Source organism: Arvicanthis niloticus, chromosome X (genome assembly GCF_011762505.2).
Source record: "Arvicanthis niloticus isolate mArvNil1 chromosome X, mArvNil1.pat.X, whole genome shotgun sequence".
Classification (NCBI taxonomy): domain Eukaryota; kingdom Metazoa; phylum Chordata; class Mammalia; order Rodentia; family Muridae; genus Arvicanthis; species Arvicanthis niloticus.
The window spans coordinates 54,316,250-54,337,179 of record NC_047679.1 but is presented as its reverse complement, the minus strand read 5'-3'; the positions used below and the strand labels follow the sequence as shown (position 1 = coordinate 54,337,179).

The window sequence follows — 20,930 nt, the reverse complement described above, 5'->3', positions numbered from 1 at the left end:
AGCAGTGAATTCTATAACTATAAGCCCACTGGCACACTTATTTTACTGTGAAGTGAGTTCCTTGGTCACAAGCAATACTGTGTAGACTACTATAAGGTGTTCTGTAAGGCGTGATGTTTTCACTTTTTTTCTATTCGTCACCCAGTATTGGACTCTTAAGTCCCTCCCTCTTCCATGCTAGATTGTAGGTTGGCTTGTTCTTGTGTGATCTTGTACAGGCCACCATAGCTGCTGTGAGTTCGTGAGTGCATAGGTCTTGTCATGGCCAGAAGACATTGTTTTGCTATGGTTCTCCCTGAACTCTGGCTCTTACAATCTTTCCACTTTCTCTTCTATGATGACATCTGGGCACTGGGGAAACAGATATGATACAGATGTCACATTTATGGCTGAGCACTCCACAGACACTTATTCTCTGCACCAGTTGCCCTCTTATTAATCATATTAATGCCATCTATTGCAGAAATAGACTTCTCTGATGAGGCTTGAGAGCAGGACTAACATAAGGATAGAGGGATGCAAATTTGGAGGGCTGCTAGATACTATGTCCATTTAACAAAATACATAAGTATATTCACTCTTGAAGCCTATAACCTCCCTCATCCATTGGTTCTTGGCCAGGCATGAGTTTCTACCTGTGGAGCAGGTCTTAAATCCAATAGTAAACTTGTTGATTGCTCCTGTGATATCTGTGCCATTGTTTCCATTCATAGGTATGTTGTGTCACACCATGCATTATTGTAGTTTATAGGGTTCACAGTTTTGTAAGACCATTGATACTTTTCTATCCTAGCAGCCTGTATAGTAACTTCCAGCACTCTGAAAGCTGTTGAATAGGGAAAAAGCTTCCTAGCCAGTACCAATTTGATTTCCCTGTGACCAAAGTATGTGGTGTTTTCAGCAATAGAGTTTTAATAGCAAGTTCTGGCAGGCAACCAGGAGCAACACCGATAGCCTGTATTGTTTGAGGGAATCTCTGGAACACCCTTAGCCAAAAACTAAAGAGGAGATATCCATGCCTGACACTGAGGCCTTTTCTTTGTTTGTTTTTGGGTTTTTTTTTTTTTGTTTGTTTGTTTGTTTGTTTTTTGAGACAGGGTTTCTCTGTGTAGCCCTGGTTGTCCTGGAACTCACTCTGTAGACCAGGCTGGCCTCAAACTCAGAAATCTACTTGCCTCTGTCTCCCAAGTGCTGGGATTAGAGGCATGTGCCACCACTGCCTGGTGACACTGAGGCCTTTTATTTGACAACATACAGCTTCTGAGAGATTTATCCTCTGTGTAGGGTAACTCCAATTGAATTTAGTGGGGTGGGAGAAGTTTATGTGCCTGTGTGTCTCATAAAATATAGGTTTCTGTATGGCTTTTTCAATCTTCCTTCATGTTACTTATCTTTTCACCTGTAGATGGTATTTTGGCAGAAAAATTATATGCAAGAAAGGCAAATCCATAACCAGAACAAGTGTTTATTCCTGTAAGAACAATACACTACCCCTTTCATCACAACAGAAATGACCCAATATAATCAATCTGCTACTAGGTCACTGGCTTGCCACATCAGGGAATGGAGTCATATTGGGGACTCAGTGTTGGTCTCTACTATTGGAAAATTTGTCACCATGCAACAGCCATAGCCAGGTCATCCTTGGTGAATGGAACTTTATTTTTTTTTCTTTTATTTTTTCTTTTTTTTTTTTTCCATTGGATATTTTATTTACATTTCAGATGTTATCCCCTTACCCCATTCCCCTCCCCGCCCAGGAACCCCCTATCCCATCCTCCCTCCTCCTGCTTCTATGAGGATGTGCACACACCCCACCCTCACTCCCACCTCCCCACCCTCAAATTCCCCCACACTGGGCATCCAGCCTTCATGGGACCAAGGATCTCCTCTCCTGACAAGGCCATCCTCCCCTACATATACAGCTGGAGCCATGGGTCCCTCTCTATGTGTTACCAGGCTGGTGGTTTAGACCCTGGAAGCTCTGGTTGGTTGATATTGTTGCTCTCCCCACGGGGCCACAAACCCCTTCAACTCCTTCAGTCTTCTCTCTAACTCCTCCATTAGGAACCCCATGATCAGTTCAATGGTTAGCTTTGAGCATCCGCCTCTGTATATGTCAGGCTCTAGCAGACCTCTAAGGAGACAGCTATATCAGGCTACTGTCAGCATGCACTTCCTGACATCCACATCAGAGTCTGCCTTTGGTGACTGTACATGGGATGGATACTCAGGTGGAACAGTCTCCAGATGGCCCCTCCTTCAGTTGCTGTTCCACACTTTGTCTCCATATTTGCTCCCATGAGTATTTTATTACTCCTTCTAAGATGGACTGAACCACCCACAACCATGCAACAACCATAGCCAGGTCATCCTTGGTGAATGGAACTTTAAATTGTTAAGTTCATGCATATCCTCCATCCCTGCCATCATGGCCGCTTTTTCATGGGCCCACTGGACAATGACAAACATAGCTTGGGAAAGTGATTATCTTATTATCCAGTATTTTATCCACTATTATCCATACAATGCGTCATTTATTTAGTTGATTACTGGAGTTCTTTTCTGGTGAGGTCACATTTGATGAGGAACAAGGAACACAAATACCTGCACATCCTTTGCCCACATGGAGAGGTCCATCTGTATACCTCTTCCTCAATGTCTTTCTCACTAATTTTCCAATCACACTTCTTCCAAGTCCCTGACCATCTAGCCAAACTATTGGCTTCAGCCCATGAATCAGTATAGAATTACCCATCTGGACATTTTTCTTCCCAAGAAAAGTTTTACCCACTGTGATGAATTCTCTTCACCACTATCCTTTCGGGATGTCCCTCATAAGGACTGTATTCTTCAGCTATTTACTTTTAGGTAGTGCCTACATAGTATGCAGAACTATCTGTAAACCAGACCTTAGTATTTTCTTCTTTAGTTGACCACATAAGCCATAGGTGCATTGCATAGAGCACACCATATGAAGCCACAGATGCACTGTATAAAAAGCATTGCAGTTGGAGTAGGAACCACAGACATTTGGGTCACTTCTGCAAGTTATTTACTTGTGCCTTCAGGCCTTAGCTTTGGCCTGATCACCAACATTTAATGATCGCTTCCATTTAATGAGAGGTTGCTGCTGTGTACATGCAACTTTATGACTTGGTGAGTCCAATAACATCAAACTCAGAATGAACAGCTTAGGTCACATAGTAACACTGTGTACCATTGTCAAATACTTTCCCTCCACTAAGAGCCCATACCAGGCTAAGATCTGTCTCTCAAAGAAAGAGTAGCTGTCTACAGATGAAGTCAGGGCTCTGTTCCAAACTCTTAAGGACTTCTTCTGCAATTTACCTATGGGCCCCTGGCTGTCTACAGATGAAGTCAGGGCTCTGTTCCAAAATCTTAAGGACTTCTTCTGCAATTTACCTATGGGCCCCTGCCAAAGGCAAGCAACATCGCATCTGCTACTGATACCTTCAGTACCATTGGATCTACTGAATCATATGGCCCAAGTGGTAGAGCAGCTTGCATAGCAGCCTGGACCTATTGAAGAGACTTCCTATCTTTTGGCTTCCCTGCTCCCACACACAAAGACTAACAATCTGTATATGGGCCAGACTTACACACACAGATAAGGAATGTGCTATCTCAAAAACCTAAATAGACCCACTAAACATTGTGCTTCTTACTTGGTGGCAGAATAAATTAGAGACAACTATAAGGGATATCTTTGTATGTCCCACGCCAATGGAATCCGAGAAATTTTCTTGAGGGAGACTATCATTGAATTTGGGTTGGATTTTTTTTCTATCCTCTTATGCACATATGCTTTACCAGCAATTCCTTACTTGGTTCAATTAACATAATGCCATCAGTAAAATAAGCCAGTGTAGATCAAGATCTCTGTGAATTAAGTTATGACACAGGGCTGGAGAGTTAATATATTCTTTAGGTAGTGAGGCAAGCTAGAAAGACAAAAAAGTTAAGGGGACATGAGAAGGGAAAGATGTTCCTCACTTTGAAATCTACTATGCTCCTCCTGCCTATGGAATATCAAATGTCAATAAAATTGACAAAGCCAAAATTGCCTACAGAGAATGTGGTATAGGTTTTTGTTTGCTTGTTTTTAAAAACACTCCAAATACGGAAGTTAAAAACAATGAGGGGACTGGGGAGATGGTTAAGAAAACTTGGACCAAAGTTCAGTTCTTGGTGACTCACAACTGCGTGTAACACTAGTTCCAGAAGATCTGATGCTTTTTTCTGGCCTCTGTGGGTACCCACACACAATTACACACACACAATTACACACACACACACACACACACACACACACACACACACACACACACACGTGCGCACGCATAATGTATATGCACACATACACGCATGAAAGAGAAAGACTAAATTTTGTCTAAAAAGGAGGGCTGGAGAGATGGCTCAGTGGTTAAGAGCACTTGCTGCTCTTGCAGAGGAACCCAGGTTCAGTTATCAGCACTTACATAGTGGCTTACAGTAGTATGTGACTCTAGTTTCAGAGGATCCAGTGCCTCTTCTGACCTCTGCAGGCTCCAGCACCCACATGGTGCACATACTTACATGCACATATATTCATACACATAGAATAAAATAAATAATATTTTTTAAATGTTGAAAATGACAAATGAACTATGCTTACTTAAGTCCCAAATGTTTGTTGCATTGAGTTTTGCTGTAGTAACCACTCCTTTCTCCTCTCTAAAGCAAAACAATGCATTTATAAAAATTATCTTAAAATTTATTTACAAAAATAAATTGTTTAAAGTAAGTAAACTGACTCATATATTTTTTTAACCTTCAAAAAATTACATTTGTTAGCTGGGTGGTAGTTCACACCACCCTCCCGACAAGTGGGAGGCAGAAGCATTTAGAATCTCTGTGAGTTCAAGGTCACCCTGATCTACAGAGTGAAAAAAAACATGTCTTGAAAAAGCATTTTTAAAAATTACATTTTTCAATGTGCCAGAGTATTTTGCCTCCACGCATGGCTATGTACCATGTGTGTGCAGTAACTGCAGAGGCCAGAAGAGGGAGCTAGATCCCCTAACTGGTATTAGAGACACTTGTGAGCTATTGTGTGGGTGCTAGGAATCTAACCCAGATCCTCTAAAAAAAAACAAAAAAACAAAAAAACAAAAAACCAAAAAAACAACCAGGGCTTTTAAATGCTAAACCATCTCTCTAGCCCTTATTTTGTTTTTAGCTTTACTTAAAATTTTAAGTTTTGTTTCATTTTTGAACCCTGTTGTAGAGCACCCTTTGAGGATGTAAATTAAAAAACCACAAGATCCCAGCACTTGGGAGGCAGAGGCAAGTGGATTTCTGAGTTCGAGGCCAGCCTGGTCTACAAAGTGAGTTCCAGGACAGCCAGGACTACAGAGAAACCCTGTCTTGAAAACAAACAAACAAACAAACACCCCACAAGATCATATCTATGCAGTCACTGTAAAGACTTCTGTGGTGGTTTGACTAGGAATGGCCCCACAGGCTTATATATTTGAATGCTTGGTCATTAGGTTCTGGCAATATTTGGGATGCATTAGGAGGTGTGGCCTTGTTGGAGTAGGTTTGGCCTTGTTGATAGAAGGTTATCGCTGGGCGTGGGCTTTTGGGTTGCAAGGGCCCAATCCAGAACCAATGGCTCCCTCTCTTCCTGTTGTGTGCAGATCTGGATGTAGAACTTTTAACTCCCTCACTAGTACCATGTCTGTGTGAGTGACACTATGCTTTCTGCCATGCTGACAATGGACTAAACCACTGAATCTGTAAGCAAGCCCAGTTAAATGTGTTCCTCTATAAGAGTTACCATGGTCATGGTGTCTCTCTCTTCACAGTAAATAGAATAATGAGAGGAGTTGGTACCAGGGAGCTGGGTATTGCTGTGACAGGCCTGACCATTCTGCTTGTTGGTGGAGTGTAGACTTTGAGACTTTGGATCAAGAAAGCAGTTGAATGCTTTAAGTGGGGGCTTAATGGGCCATGCTAGCAGGAGCATGGAAGGCAGTGGTGTTGAGAGCAATGTAGATTATGATGGCCTAGCTCAAGAGCTTGAGGGGGAAGAAGAACATTAGTGAGTGGCCTAGAAACTGTTCTGGTGGTGTTTTGGTGAAGAATGTGGCTGTTTTCTGCCCTTGTCCTAAAAGTCTGCCTGAGGTGAAATTGAAGACTTTAGGATTAATGGTATTGGGAGAGAAGATTTAAAGACAAACTAATATTGACTGTGTCACATGGTTATATGTGGTAACTCTTATGCAGATCTATAATTAAAAGGAGCAAGTTGAGCAAAAAAAAATATAAAAGTACAGTTTGAGGGGAAAAGAGTATTGGAAAATGCAATGGAGCCAAGTCCTCTGCTCAAGGAGGTAAAAAAGACTAAAGAAAACCTGATGCTAAATATAATAAAGGGAATGGTGACCTCATAGCAAGACCCACCCAGTGGAACTTCCAATTTGTGCAAAGGAATTAAAGTTTAGCAGTGAAAGAAACCATAGAAAACAGAAAGATGGTGTAGATGTAAGAGAACAAGTGAGGCATGTTTCAGCCCCAGCAAACAGAAGAACTTGACATCTTCGGCCACATGGTTCTGGCTTTAGACTAAAGAATAGAAGAAAAGGGTTATGGAATCTCTCTGTGTGATGCAGGAAAGGCTAGGTGTGTGTTCTTGCATGAAGGCCCAGAAAGGCCACTGTGTGAAGCTGTGAAGGTAAAACCTGGATTGCCTTGGAGACCTCAAGATGTTAGAGATGCCAGAGCCCTGGGATACCTGCTGAGAAAACCTGCTACAAAGGAGTAGAATCATTACAAGTGAAAGAAGTGTGTTGCAGTCAACAAAGCTGAAAGGAGTTGGACATCAGACATGGAGATGCAGAGTTTGGAGTGTGCCCAGTTTTCAATTTTGCTTTAGTTCACTGTTTCCTCATCATGATACCTTCCTCCCTTTTGGAATGGTAACATGTATTCTATGTCATTGTATTTTGAAAGTATGTGATCTGCTTTTTCATTTTGATTTTATAGAGGGTTGAAGTTAAAAGATTGCCTTGAGTCTTAGAAGAGACTTTGAACTTTTAAACAGTGTTGAGAGTGTTACAGACTATGAGGGTTTTGGACATTGGAATAAATATACTTTTGCATTATGATATGGCTATAAGCTTATGGGGGCCAGGGAGTGGAATGTGGTTGTTTGGGTAAGAATTAACCCCCACAGAATGTTTAGTCACCAGGGAGTGACACTATTTGAAAGGACTAGGAGGTATAGCCCTGTTGGAGAAAGTGTATTACTGGGGGTGGGCTTTGAGGCCTCAAAAGACGACATCAAGCCCATAGTCACTTTCTTTCTCCTGCCTGCAGATCTGGATGTAAAGCTCTCAACTGCTTCTTCAGCAACACCATGCCATCATGTTTCCCATCATTATTACAATGGACTAAACATCTGAAAATGTTAGCCAGCCCCAATTAAATGCTTTTTTTAATATAAGAGTTGCCATGGTCAGGCTGGAGAGATGGCTCAGAGGTTAAGAGTACTGGCTGTTCTTCAAGAGGTCTTGAGTTCAATTCCCAGCAACCACATGGTGGCTCACTATATCCTCTTCTGCCTTGTAGGCATACATGCAGGCAGAATACTATATACATAATAAATAAATAAATAAATAAATAAATAAATAAATAAATAAATCTTGGCCGGGCAGTGATGGCACACACCTTTAATCCCAGCACTTGGGAGGCAGAGGCAGGCAGATTTCTGAGTTCGAAGCCAGCCTGGTCTACAGAGTGAGTTCCAGGACAGCCAGGACTACACAGAGAAACCCTGTCTCAAAAAAACCAAAAAGAAAGAAAGAAAGAAAGAAAGAAAGAAAGAAAGAAATCTTAAAAAAAAAAAAAAAAGAGTTGCCATGGTCATGGTGTCTCTTCACAGTCTCTTCACTGACTAAGATATTTACTCTTTTCATTTTTTAAAAGATTCACTTTTGCCTACATGTGTGTGGGTTCACCACATGAATACCTAATACCTACACAGGTCAGAAGAATGCATTGGATGCCCTGGAACTGGATGGGTGTGATCCACCATATCCATGCTGGGAACCAAGCCTGGGACTTCTGCAAGAACAAAAGCCATCTCTCTAGTGCTCTGTGTGTGTGTGTGTGTGTGTGTGTGTGTGTGTGTGTGTGTGTGTGTGTGTAGATTAGATGCTACCTGCTACCTACTGGGAATTGTTTCTATCCTACAACCTGTGTTTCAGAAACTGAACTTGGGTTGTAAAGCTTGACAGAAAACACCTTTACCTGCTTGAGCCATCTTGCTAGCCTGTCTTTTAAAAAGGGAGAAGGTTGTTTTTATTCATGTGCATGTTTGTGCATTTATGCAAATATATGTGTGGCTGGCCTCAGGGGCCAGAGAGGGTGTTGGATACCCTAGAAAGGGAGTTACAGGTAGTTGTGAGCCACCCAGCATGAGTACTAGGAACAAAACTTGGGTCCTCTGAAAGATCAGCGAGTGCTTTTAACAGCTGAGCTGTCTCTCCAGCTCCATCCTTCTCTGCATTTTTAATGAATCTGTGTAAAATCCCTTTAGAGTCACTGTGTCTTTCCTTACTATACAGGCACTCTGACACTTAGAACAGTTTGGGTTGACAAGCCTGGGAGGAGGTCAGTAACACTGGGATGCTTTGACATTTAACAGGGAAATTTGCCAACTGCTAGTGCTCCTGCCTGAGGCCCCAGGGAGACAGTCGCCCCCTACTGGCCTGACGTAGCCCCCAAGCACAGGCAGGCGGCTGTGGTTGCTAGGCGACCAGGCAGCCTGAGAGGAGACAGAGAGATTGAGCAGTTGGGGGGATTTGTGAGCACAGAGACCATTTCTCTCTCCTTCCACCACCTCTCCAGCTCCCTCGACAAACAAACTAGGATAGGTCGGCACTCTTCACTGCCGTCTCATAATCTGAGCTCATTCTTGAAAATAGAGCTTCAGCAGGTGACCTCAGGCGGTGTGTGTGGAGAGGCACTGTCTTTTGGCCCACACATAGTTTCATCTAAGGGCCAGATAAGCAGATTGCAGAAGGCAGAAGTTTCCCATTTTCAAGGGGTGAAGGATGAAAACTGCTGTTCTTTACCAAAGAGAATTCTAGCAAATTGAGAGTGGGTAGGAATAATTCTGGTGATTAGTCCAGTAAAGTATCAAGATCTACCCACCATTCTTGACGTGTGCCTCAGGAAACTTTACTTTAGTCCATCACAGTAAAGGCTCAATGGGAAAGACAAAAACCTAAAGTATTATTCTCAGGTGGCTCTTGAGTTAGGTTTCTCTGTGGAGAAGTGTAAAAGCGATCAAGTCTGCAGACTCCTTTGAGTAGGGACAGAGTCCCCAAAGAGCAGAAGAAATACAAAGAATGGGAGGAGGGTAGACCTGGAACTTGGAAGCTTCTTGGCTCTGTGCCACCTTTACTGAAGCACACTATCTTCATGAGGTCTCCTGGGGACCAGAAATTCTCAGATTTCCCTTCTAGTAAGCTAGTAAGCTGTGTGACCTGGGAGTAGCCCCATGCAGGTCGAGGCCACATCGCAGTAACTTCTCCATTGAGACTCACATCTACCCTCTCAGCTAGCACAACAAAACCTTCATCGTGGTAGAGCCTCCAATCCATAGCAAGTATGAGGGAGAGCTGTACCCAGGACTGTGCTTATAGGCCTTCCCTTGGATGATGTGATACTAGGTTGAGTTACCTTGCAGCCGGAGAGCATTTATCCCGGTCACTGTCTCTATCCTCTGCAGCTTTACAAACAGGATGGCAGGGGAGGCTCCTTGTTCCCCATGTTTCCAAATTGAACTGGGTCGGGGCTGTGCCTTGGCTCTATTAATAGCCCCCTAACCCAGCCTGCTAGCCCCAAACCCAGATGCCAGGGACTGTGAGTCAGCAGCTAAAAATAATGAGCAATTGCACCCAAAACCCAGTGAACAGCTCCCCTTGGCCTTCTGCCCTCAAATTTTGGTCAGTCTTAGTCTCCAGTCCTGGGCCTCATAGATGTTCAGTGCTTACAGCTGTCTGGTCCTCCTAGGAAGGAGAGTTTGCAGTGACCAGCTCAAAATTCAGTGCACAAAGCTAGGAGCTAGGAGCGTGGTCCGAATTGGTGCTGGAGCTCTGGGAATCTGGACACTGGAGTTAGAGAACTGCAGCCAGAACTGTGTGGCTGGAGGTCGATGGTATATGAAGGCAGGGGAAGGGAGGAGAGGAGAAGGGGAGGGAGGGGGAGGGGAAGGGAAGGGAAGGGAAGGAAAAAATGGGAAGAAGCTGCAGGGCAGCGAGCCTGGGCAACTGACAAGGGCAGAATGAAAAAAAAAAAAAAAAACGTGTAGGAGGTGGGAAGGAAGTATATGCCCAAGTATATGTCAGATACAGCACGCAGTACCTGACTGGCTGGGGGCTCTAAGAGATGAGGCCAGTAGTCGGCTAGACTGAGGAGTGGGATCCGGAAGCGGGAAAGGTAATAAAGGATGCAGTTTGAAACAGCGTGACCCTCTCAGTTTAAGGCAACATGAACCTTCAAAGGGCCTGACCCAGACAACAGCCACGGTGTTGGCTCGCGGTGTCCTTCCAGCCGAGCCATGCCTGCCTGGGTCAGGTGTATCTGCCTGGGGGCGGGGGGCGACGATGAAAGAAAGAGTCTGGTGTGTGTGTGTGTGTGTAGTGAGGGAGGCGGCGATGAAAGAGTTGTGTGTGTGTGTGTGTGTGTGTGTGTGTGTGTGTGTGTGTGTGTGTGTGGCGCGCGCATATGCGCGCACTCGCGGCTCTGCTGCAAATTCAAACTCGCCTCCATCCACAGGAGACCTTAAGTGTTCAGAGGCATACTGGGAATTGTAGTTCCTATGGCTGCCAGTAACCAAGGGGTGGGGGACTAGAGAGGTAGGGTCTTGTTCTGAGCTGCTAGTGCTGCTCGAGTCCTAATCTGGCCAGAGAGAAGGAATCAAAGACCTTTTCCTGTCCTGACTAAAATCTTAATTTGACTGGCATTTGAGTCTAGGCGGGAACCAGGATGAACAGCAGTGTAATGGAGGATTGCAGGGTCAGCCACGGAACCCCTATTTGTCTCAGTTTTTGTCTTCCCACTCCCTTTTTACCTGCCTCACCATCGCCAGGCTAGCTCTGCCCTGGCCATCTCAGCTTTTAGCTTTACAAGCAGCAACATATTGAGAAATTTGCTCCTCAAGGAGAAGGCTAGCTTGAATCAGACCCTACGCCCATCCCAGAAAAAAAAAATTAGTGGAAGTCAGACCAGTCTGAAGTCAAGGACACAAGTTCCCAAACCCACAAGGAAAAAGTGGTGGCATTCATCAAGTATGTCACCATCTCCAGGAATCCAGACCTCTCGGGGCGAGTGACCACAAGGTGGAGCTATAATGCAACCCCTGCACAAAGCTTCTGGGGCACCCGGAAAGCGCGGCAGTCACCGCTATTCTCCAGCCTGCTGGGGAGGAAGGGTGGTGGTGTTAGTCCTTCCATCTCCCTCCCGCAAATCTCCTCATGATGACCTCTCAATGTCATTTTACATCCAGTTCCAGATGGGAAAAGCATCCTTCCAATTCCGGCACCGAAATGATTAGACTGTGACCAAATGACAAATTAAAAATTCATTGAATAACAGATTAACAGGCAAGATACAGAAATCATTCACTGCTCACAACAAAAACCTACCATAGAGACAATATTACATTGCTAAATGAGCTTTTTCTCTCCCAGCCTGTAAGGCAGAAAAGAAGCTGAATTGTGAGGGTGAGGAGAGAAGGCATGGAGTGTGGACTGTCTTCATCATCCTAGGAGTTCTTCGGGAAAGGCCATTATGGCCAAATTTCCTTCAGTCATCATTCTGAGCTATTGCACCCTGACACACCCTGAGTCTTCTATCCAAGTACATGTGCACACAAGCCTAATTCATTATCTTGGCAATCTCTCTCACTTCCTTGCTTTAATTTCATTTTGGGAGTAACTTCTTGTCAGTCACTGTCTTTCCGACTAATTCATGTCAAAACACCAAAGGCAGCAAATTCCATGGCAGCTTGAGACATGCCCACCATCTGGACAGAGGGCCCTCTTAGTTCAAAAATCTCTTAGCGATGCTCCGTCCTTCAAACATTTGATTCCAGGACCCTTCCACATCAGCTCCTGGCCTTCCTTTTGACCATTGCACACAGGCCTTAGGCAGGAACTAGTGGGGGCCTGGGCCCGCCATTCACTCTGACGTGAAATTGTTGATCTTGGTCAGTAGCACTGCTGTTTCTAAGCCTAGAGAAGTGGGTAAGAAATAGGTCATGTAGGCAGTGCAGCCAGGGGAAATTAGGAGGAAATGAGAAAGGAAGGGAAAAAGGGCATTCTTTCTTACCCGTTCTGTTTCTCTTAGCACATCTCCTAGATAGGAAGGGAGGGAGGGAGGGAGGGAGGGAGGGGGAGAGAGAGAGAGAGAGAGAGAGAGAGAGAGAGAGAGAGAGAGACTTTCTGTTGTGAGTTCCACCAACTTGTAAGACTCTCCAACCCAGGGTTTCTCCAAACTGCTTTCTCAGGGTCAAGACATTTTATTGAGGATAAGTAAGACTCAAAATTTGGAATGGACAAAATCTTATTCCCAGGCAGCGCACTTGAGTCACACTCAACCTTTTTACTTGGGATCTGGGGAAGGTGCCCAGGAGATCAAGCCAAAAGCACTTACCCTCGGAGGAGGAAGATACTCAAAAGCAGCAGAATGGAGGCACAGTCGGCGATGACCCATATCATTAAGTATTTTTGAGGGGGCTATGGAAATAGAAAAGGCCCATCAGTGGTCAGAACCCCCAAGAGTAGCATATGGGGTAAATAAGTATGGAAGGGGACAGGTGTAAGTGGAATAAGAGGTTGGAGATGAGAAACAGTGACAGTTCTAGAGTCCTTACAATAAGCCAGAGGGGGTACTGCATCTGCTGCAGCAGCTGGCAGTCGTTGGTGGTGACAGAATCTACCCCTGCACACCAGAGCAGGGAGAAGAGCCAGGGCTTGTTCACTACAAACAGGTTCACTGAGACATTATCCTGGTGCAGTGTCCTGTGGAAGTGGAGAAGAAATGGGGGAACATCCAGAACTTGCTCATATCTGAGACACTCTGCAGATCTCTGCAGTGTAGAATAATACTAAAACCGTTCTTGTGACCTACAAAGAGCTAAGGAGCTTGATTTCTGTCTATCTTTCCAGCTTCCCCTTTCTTTTTCTTGCCTGTTATTCTGCCCTTGCTTCCTCTGCATTGCCCATAGTTAGCTCCTTGTAATCAATCATCTGGCGCTCAGCTCAGTCATCAGTGCTTTCTAATGTGGCTCCTTACACCAGAACCCAATCACTACTGAACCATGTTTTCATAGTATCACTACCCAGCATAAATGTAGTTTAGGTGATTTATTGTCTATAACTTCTGCTTGTTCCCAAATTCCATGAAAGCCAGGACCTTTCCCATCTTATTCACATTTATTTATGTAGCCCACAATAAATGCTGAACGATATATAGCAATCGTTTAGTAGGTATGCATTGTGGGGATGAATGAATGAATGAATGAATGAATAGCTTTTGCACCCCCTGCATTGGTTCTTTCCTGACAGCCAACTTTGGGGTCCTTTTTATTCCTTTCCTTGGCACTCACTTGATATCCAAGAGTGGCAGGTCTTGATAGGGGAGGTTGAGAAACTGGGGCCTCTCAGTCCCGTTGCTACCCTGATGGCCATATATCTGGCGCATTCTGGGGGCCCGTTGTTGCACATTGGCACGATCTTCATCTGGGAGCCAGAGAACCTGTGGTTCAGGGACAATGAGCATCTTATAATACTAAGGAAGCCCTAGGGATTCCAGGGACAGGTGCAGAGAGGTTTGGCCACAGAATGGGGTATGTGAGCGGGGATAGGAAGGTGAGGGCAGGAGGCAGCCTTGAAATCATCATGCTCTAAAGAAGGTAGGATGTGAAGAGGGGCAAAAAAGTGTGTGTGTGTGGGGGGGAAGTTTGGGAGCCCTGGATAACATCACCATGGCTTGGGGCACGTTTGCACTCAACACAGCCTCCAATGTCTGATTCACAAAAGTATCATAGTAGGTGTGGTTTCTTGGGGGTCGGCGCAAGTCAAACATGATGGAAAGGTTGAGGGTTGCTGCTTCCTTCAGTAGTTCTTCTAGTGCTGGTACTGTCTGATTCTCAGCCTCCATCCGATCAGAGCCTGACAGCTTCTTGGCCCCCCAGAAAGGTTGCCTCTATAAGAGAGGGAAATTATTTCAACATCATAAGAGGCCTCTAGGTTTTCTCCCAATCCCTGCCATCTGTCTGTCTGTTTGTTTGTTTTGAGACAGGACTATATACAGTCTTGTCTGGCCTGGAATTTGCTATGCAGCTATGTAAAGCAGGCTGGCTTTGAACCCACAGTGAGCCTGCCTCTAACCTCCCAAGTGCTGGGATTAAAGATGTGAGGCACCACACCCAACTAGCTGCTCTCAGTCTTACCAAGTGTTTCCAGATTCTGCCCACCTCTGATCTAGGGTCTTTCTTTCTCTAAACCTTTGCTTTCTTCCATCAAACCATATTCTATGGCCTCAGTATCCTACTCCTCCAGGCTCATAACTTCATCTGCATCATCTTTTCAGATTCATAGAGACCTCTGTGATCCTGACCCTTTGCTTTCTCCCTGGTCCTTCAGTGCCTTTCTCGTTGTTCCTGCATGCCCAGCCTGAATCCCTTTCCACAGTGTTCTCAAGAGACTCCTTTCCCTTTTGTGCACCCTCTGAACTCATTCAGTGTTTCAACTGTCTGCCTCCTCCACCTCTAGACCTGTGGGCTGCACACTGTCTCAGGCAGTCCACAGCATGGGGAGTACTGCTGTTGTATTTCCTGTTTTTGTCCACTGTGGCCTGTCAAACCTTTCCAGTTGCTCTGGATTGGCTTTCTCTCTCATCCCCCCTTGCGGCTGTTTCAAGCCTCTGCCATTCTGTCTGCCTTTCTTTATTATCAACTAATGACCCCAAGTGCTAACATAAAGTTGGATAACAGAGGGTATTTGCTATGTGCAGGGTCCCGGGTACTTTGTGTGTACGAACTGACAATCTGTCCATAAGCCCTAGAAGGGAAGTACTACAATTATAATCCTTGCTGTACAAATGCAGAAACGGAGGCACAGACTGGCCGGCATCACCACAGGTAGCAAGTGCTAAAGCCAGAGTTCAAATAGAAACATTCTTGGTTTTCAATCACTCTGCCATGTCATTAGATACAGACTTAATTTTATAAAAGAAAAAGCAAACAGCAACTCTGTGTTGTGCTCTTATCTTTTCGAAAAAAGTCCACACACACATATAATCAGTGCCTATTTTAGACAAGTTGGATCATGGGAGATTCCAGTTCATAAATTAGTTTTTGGAAATTTATTTTTTACAGTGAACGAATACTACTTTTACAATCAGGAAAAGAGGTATTGTAAAACTGAAGTCCCCCTTTGAGTATTTTTCACTGCCTAGAGGATTAAAACCAACACTTAAATGTACAGCATTCAAAGTTCTTTAAGATCAAGACTTTGTTTCCTAGCACCCCGGTGAATTATATCTTTCAGTTGAACTGAGCTACTTTTTGTTCTCTAGAAACCTACTTGTGTTTCTGGCCATTACCCAATGCTCATACCCCAAACTAGAACTCTATGACCCAAGCAAGGGTTTGGGGTGTATGTCAGTGGTAGGGTGCTTGCTAGTCATGTATATGGGTTCCAACCCAGCACCTCAGAACTAGTTCCAGATTCCTGCTTTGCGAAACAGTGGACCTCACTCCCGTCTGGCCAGGAGAAGTATTTTTATTGCTCTATTTCCGATTCCAATTGTCTTTTGCTTAGGCTCTCCGTCTTACTATCTGGGAGTGACACTAGGGCAGAGACTGTTCTGAACTGACCAGCACAGGGTGCAGCAAATGCATATTGCTGGAATGGACTCTGCCCTGAGTGCCACTGAGCTGGTGGCCTCATCTTGGCTGGCGTCCTCACCTCTAGGAACCAGGCTCCAGCATTGAGTGTCTGCAGTTCAGCCCAGGAGAAGTCACTGCTGTGGGCGGAGCTTCGCTCTGGAAACACAGAGGCTACATTGGTAGTCCGGCTGAGTCGCTCATCATGCATGAGAAAGGGCACTCCATCAGAGCTGTGGGCACAAGAACTGTCAGGGGACAAAGCTGCCATCTTTTCCTGAGTGCCCCCACTGTGTCCCTCAGCCCATAAACCCCCTAGGCCCCACCCTCTGTCACCTGACCATCACATCTGTCTCGAATACAGCCGCTCCACATTCGGCTGTCTTTCGCAGGGACATCAGGGTATTCTCAGGGGCCAGCTGTGAAAGAGAGTTGGTGAGAAGGTAGCAGGGAAAGGTGGGCCTGGGAACTCACAGACCTGGTCCCTGAAGCCTAGAGGAGCGGATTCTTTTCTACTTGCCCAGGTTTCTGCCCATCACTTACCATGGGAGCCCCTCGGTGTCCCACCAGCCCAGGCTTGGGGGGTAAATCTCTGAGTTTCATGATGCAGGGGGAGGAGATGAGCAGGGGTGTCAGGTAGATGACCAGAGTGACTCCAAAAAATAGCAACAGTAACAGAACCTTGGGGCCTGTAGAGAGTTGAGGACAAGCTTCTGGGAAAGGCAAAAGGTGAGGTGGAGCTCTAGTGGCAGAAGGCAGAGCTCAGGTACAGGGAACTGTAGTGGGCAGAGACACTGGTGTCCAGTGAGGGTGAATCTGGGCTGATGTTGGTACCTCTTGGGTGGATGCGGTAGAAGGTATCAGCCACAGGCCAGGCCAACAAGGTGATTCCAGCAACTGCTCCAATGTGAAGGAATGGGGCTGTGGCCTGTAGGAAAACAGCTGGTGAGGAAGGCTCTTTTTCCTACTGGTCTGTGTTCAGAGAGATCTGCAGTCTCATAGGACCAGGGGGGGCAATGTAATGTTCCAGAATTGGCCATGGGCCAAGGCTCCCACCTACACAGTGGAAATCAGCCACTCACCTGCAGTGACAGTCGTAAACTATGCCACTCCTGCCGCCATTGGATATCCAGTCCCACAAGGCCAGTGGCCACTAGAAGTATAATGAGGAGCAGCAGCACCTGGGGCCAGGAACGAATGAATGGTCCTTCCTTGTTAGCCTAGGCTCATGGTTACTGGGGCTACCTCTACATTCTGCGGACACAGGATTCTTCCCCTTCCTGAACACATCCACTATCCTTTCACTCAATAAATATGTACTGGGTTTCAGGTCCTGATCTGGATCCCAGGGATAGAAAAGCAAATGACTATCAGGGTGCTGGACCAAGCATCCCCCTCCCCATCACTGCCGATTCACTGCACCTTGTGGAGACTGTGGAGATGCAGAGGCTGTCCACAGAGTTGCAGGAGCAGGCCCAGGAGCTGGGAACAGACAGAAGGGGCACTTAGAAGGCTCTGAGAGAAGGCAAGTTCTCTTAGTGGAGATTTGCAGGCTGGCATCTTCTCCCCACCCAAGAATAATCCTCTTCCCCTCAGTGGCTAGAATGAGAACAAGACAGTAGACCTGAGCAGAAATGAAGGGCTTATGTGGGAGTTAGGCCAGATGTCCCTGGACCAACCAATAGCAAGGATGCATATGTGACCAGGAGAGAGATGACCAGCAGGACTATCAAGGACCAGTCCATCCAGTGTCCCCAATGGCGAAACAGGAATCTGTAGGAGGGTAAAGGAAGGTATTCAAGGGGAGGAGGTGGCTTTGTGGGGGGGAGTGGGGCATTGAAGTGGCTAGATCCAGGAAACCCACTAGATGGGAGTGAGGGGAAAATATTTCTTAGGGCCATGGTCTCCAGGGATTGGTGAGTTTTCTTGGAGGAGTTTTCTAAGAAGGTTGGAAGTGCTGGGATTCGGCCTCCATGTAGAGCTGGGGATGATTTATAGTGGGGGCTGAGCACAGGGTAGGATGTAGGTTGGTCGGTATGGGGAGGAAGGGGTGGGTAGTACATGACACACTCATTGAAGTTATGCAGATCATTGAGAAGGATGAGCCCGATGTACAGCCATCCCAGGGACAGGAGGAAGGTGAGGAAGAGCAGGCCAAACCAGATGCAGTCACACTGCAAAGAAGCAGGAGAGAAGCTCTCAGCTGATCTCCATTTTATGCTCAGAGACCCCAGAATGGCAGCCCAGCTTCCTGCTCTGCACTGAGCTGGTCTTCCAGTATCTGAGGGCGATTTTCTTCCTGGGGGAGAGAAAACCCCTTCCTCCCAACTGCCTACGAATACAATGGGTCTCAGTATTGCCTCTGAGCAGCCTTTGCCTTCTAGTTTGCCGCCTCCCTCATCCCCTTTCCACCTTGCTGGTCGGCATCTTCTGTTTAGGGTATTTCCTCCAGTGGCAGCTGTACAGGCAGTGGAGGCAACGGGCCCAGACAGAGCAGCAGCCGGGGGAATCTGCCATGGTGAAGGCCTGGGGGAAAGGACATTTGACCATCAGGGACCCTGACAGAGGACAAATCCCAGTCTCCCTTCCCATGTATCAGAGGAGCCTGGGGCAGGTAGTTTGAAGCCTGAACTGCTGCTCAGTAGAAAGGCTGGTTGTCACAGAGCAGACCCAGAGCTGGATTTCATGAGGTGATTGATTCCAAACCTACAAAAGAGGGACTGTTTCTGGAGTCTTTCATTGCCCCTTATTTTTGACACCTGGGAAGACAGTGGTCCAGCCTTTTTTGTAGGCATCGTGTGTACCGACTCTTTCCAGATCCTCCCTATTTAATGACATCCAAATCTGGGTTTGGAGTGCTTGCCCAGGGTAACTTAGGAGAAATTGCCTCAGGGTGGGGCAAACACAGTTCAGCAAGTTAAGGCAGATCTGACTGGGCTTGAGACAGCCTAGTGCTGTCTTGCACCCCAGGAAGCAGGAGTAACCTGAAGCAGAGGTTCTCATTCTGACTCCAGGCTGAGGGACGCACAGCCAGTTGACTAGTTGCTATGGATACAGGATTGAATAAACCACAAAGCCCTGACTGAAAGATTCTCTGTGTCCACTTCTCAGGGGTTAGGGGCACTGCCAATAGAAGGAAGACTGGAGGGGAGCAGACTGCCTGGATCCCTGACACCCAGCCTTCTAAAGAAACCTCATTCCTCTTTGCACAGTCCAGAAAATCCAACCCTAGCCTTATCCTTTCCTTCCCAGACATCAAATACAGTCACCCTCCACCCCAAATAGAAACCCAACTCCCGCCTGCCCCTTCCCAGAGGCCCCACCCTCTGAGCTATCCTAAATCAAAGTACATTACACACATAGGGCAAAGGTGCATGTGTGCGTGTCTGTGTGTGTGTGTGTAGTGGGGGTGGTGGTGGTGGCAGCAGGGGAATTGTCTTGGAGCAGCGTATTCCTGTGCCTTGTGGTTCTCAGTACGGCCGAGACCAAGCTGATCTACAAACCAGACCAGGCTTGTGAATGTGATTCTACTTTAGAGGGTGTGCAGTTTGCAACTGGTGAGAATTCTACTACTGAACCACCAATGTAAGCAGTAAGCAGGGTGTGACTGTGTGTCATATATCGGCATATGTACATGTGTGTGCACTAGTGGACTAGTGGCTGCCAATAAAATGGGTTTCAAAACTCTCTCTCTCTCTCTCTCTCTCTCTCTCTCTCTCTTTCTCTCTCTCTCTTTCTCTCCCTCTCTCTCCCTCTCTCTCCCTCTCTCTCCCTCCCTCCCTGTCTCATCTAACTGTCCTGTACAAAGGAACAGTGCCCCCTTTTCACTCTGTGTGAGGGCTCCTGTAAGGAGACCAGGTGTGGAAAAGGAGGGTTCGTCTATGGAGTGGAGGAGTGGAAGCTGGGTCCTTTCTCAGGAGACTGACTAGTCAACCCAAAGGGAGGTCTCTGCTTTTCCCCATCCGGGAACTGGGCTACAGTAGCCAGTCCTGAGCACCAATCCATACCCCTTACCTCTAGGGTCGTACCCCTGCACCCCAAATTTCCAGAGTCCTACCTCCCTCAAGAGTTGCCTGGAAGATGGAATCAGGATCTGGCCAGTCTTAAAGACCCGGAGCACGGAATCTGACAGGGGTGCTGCCTAGCCCCCTGGACTCCATCCCTACCGGGTTGAGCGGCTCTTCACTTCCCAGCTCCCAGCGGTAGCCCGCCCCCCCAAGCCTTCCCGAGCCCTCACACCTTTTACTCAGTGAGCAAGTGAGCCAGCAGCTCTGCCTCCCAGCTCCTCTCCGAGTAGTTTGCCTCCTCCCTCTTGCAGTCTCTGGCTCAGCCTCACTGGTCAAACAGGTGTCACTGTTGCCACCTACAGGAAGAAGTGTGGGTCCTCTTGGAAGGCCCGGAGAGGCTCTATGGCCGGAGCACAGCCATCGTGGGAAGATGGGCGCCAGTGAGCTAGCCTGAGAGGAGGTCGGCTTCTTTACTCTCTGGAGCTGGCAGTCAGGGGGCTTTGGTGTGAGGAATTCCTTTGTGCAGCCTTCCCCATCCCTCTGTCCCTCCTCCTGTTCCCCTCCCAGTCACTGCCTGAGGGCTTTGTCCTGGCTCTAGGAGGCCAGGACTGAGGGCATAGGAGGGAGGGAAGCTGGGGGAGGTGACCACATAATTTTGCAACTTGGCAGTGAGGCGAAGGGGCCCTGCCAGTCCCCCGGAAACTCTTGAGCATATGAGGAAGTCTAACCTCAAGCTTCCTAGGAGTACCAATTCCAATCATTAGCTTCCCTTTCCTTTTGGGTTATTGATACTCGGCAAGTTCCATCTATGTGATACTATTGAAGTGACTTTATGAAATCTGGGCAGCAAGATGCCCCATTTCTGGACCAGGGGTCCCCGTGGATGTATTAAACAGCACTCACTGCACCACACATCAGATGCTCACCCAGGAGATCAGTCCCACCGCCTGTTT

At 46.6% G+C, this 20,930-nt stretch overlaps 1 protein-coding gene across 2 annotated transcripts; it reads right to left on the bottom strand.

Annotated features, from left to right (window-relative positions):
• Positions 1-11,639: 11,639 nt before the first annotated feature.
• Gdpd2 (glycerophosphodiester phosphodiesterase domain containing 2) lies at positions 11,640-20,505 on the bottom strand. Of its 2 annotated transcripts, none has more exons than XM_034485311.2 (16): positions 20,210-20,505; positions 18,383-18,496; positions 18,041-18,144; positions 17,650-17,743; positions 17,393-17,452; positions 17,053-17,151; positions 16,805-16,898; positions 16,514-16,659; positions 16,307-16,389; positions 16,053-16,203; positions 14,065-14,286; positions 13,688-13,836; positions 12,953-13,100; positions 12,733-12,815; positions 12,409-12,434; positions 11,640-12,311 (listed from the first exon to the last, which is right to left on the bottom strand). In XM_034485311.2, the coding sequence occupies exons 2-16, from the start codon at positions 18,485-18,487 to the stop codon at positions 12,259-12,261; spliced, it is 1,617 nt and encodes a 538-aa protein (XP_034341202.1). In that variant the 5' UTR covers positions 18,488-18,496; positions 20,210-20,505; the 3' UTR covers positions 11,640-12,258. The 2 variants fall into 2 exon arrangements, with proteins under 2 accessions (XP_034341202.1, XP_076774296.1); XM_076918181.1 differs by having other exon boundaries at positions 20,028-20,218.
• Between the last annotated feature and the right edge of the window lie 425 nt (positions 20,506-20,930).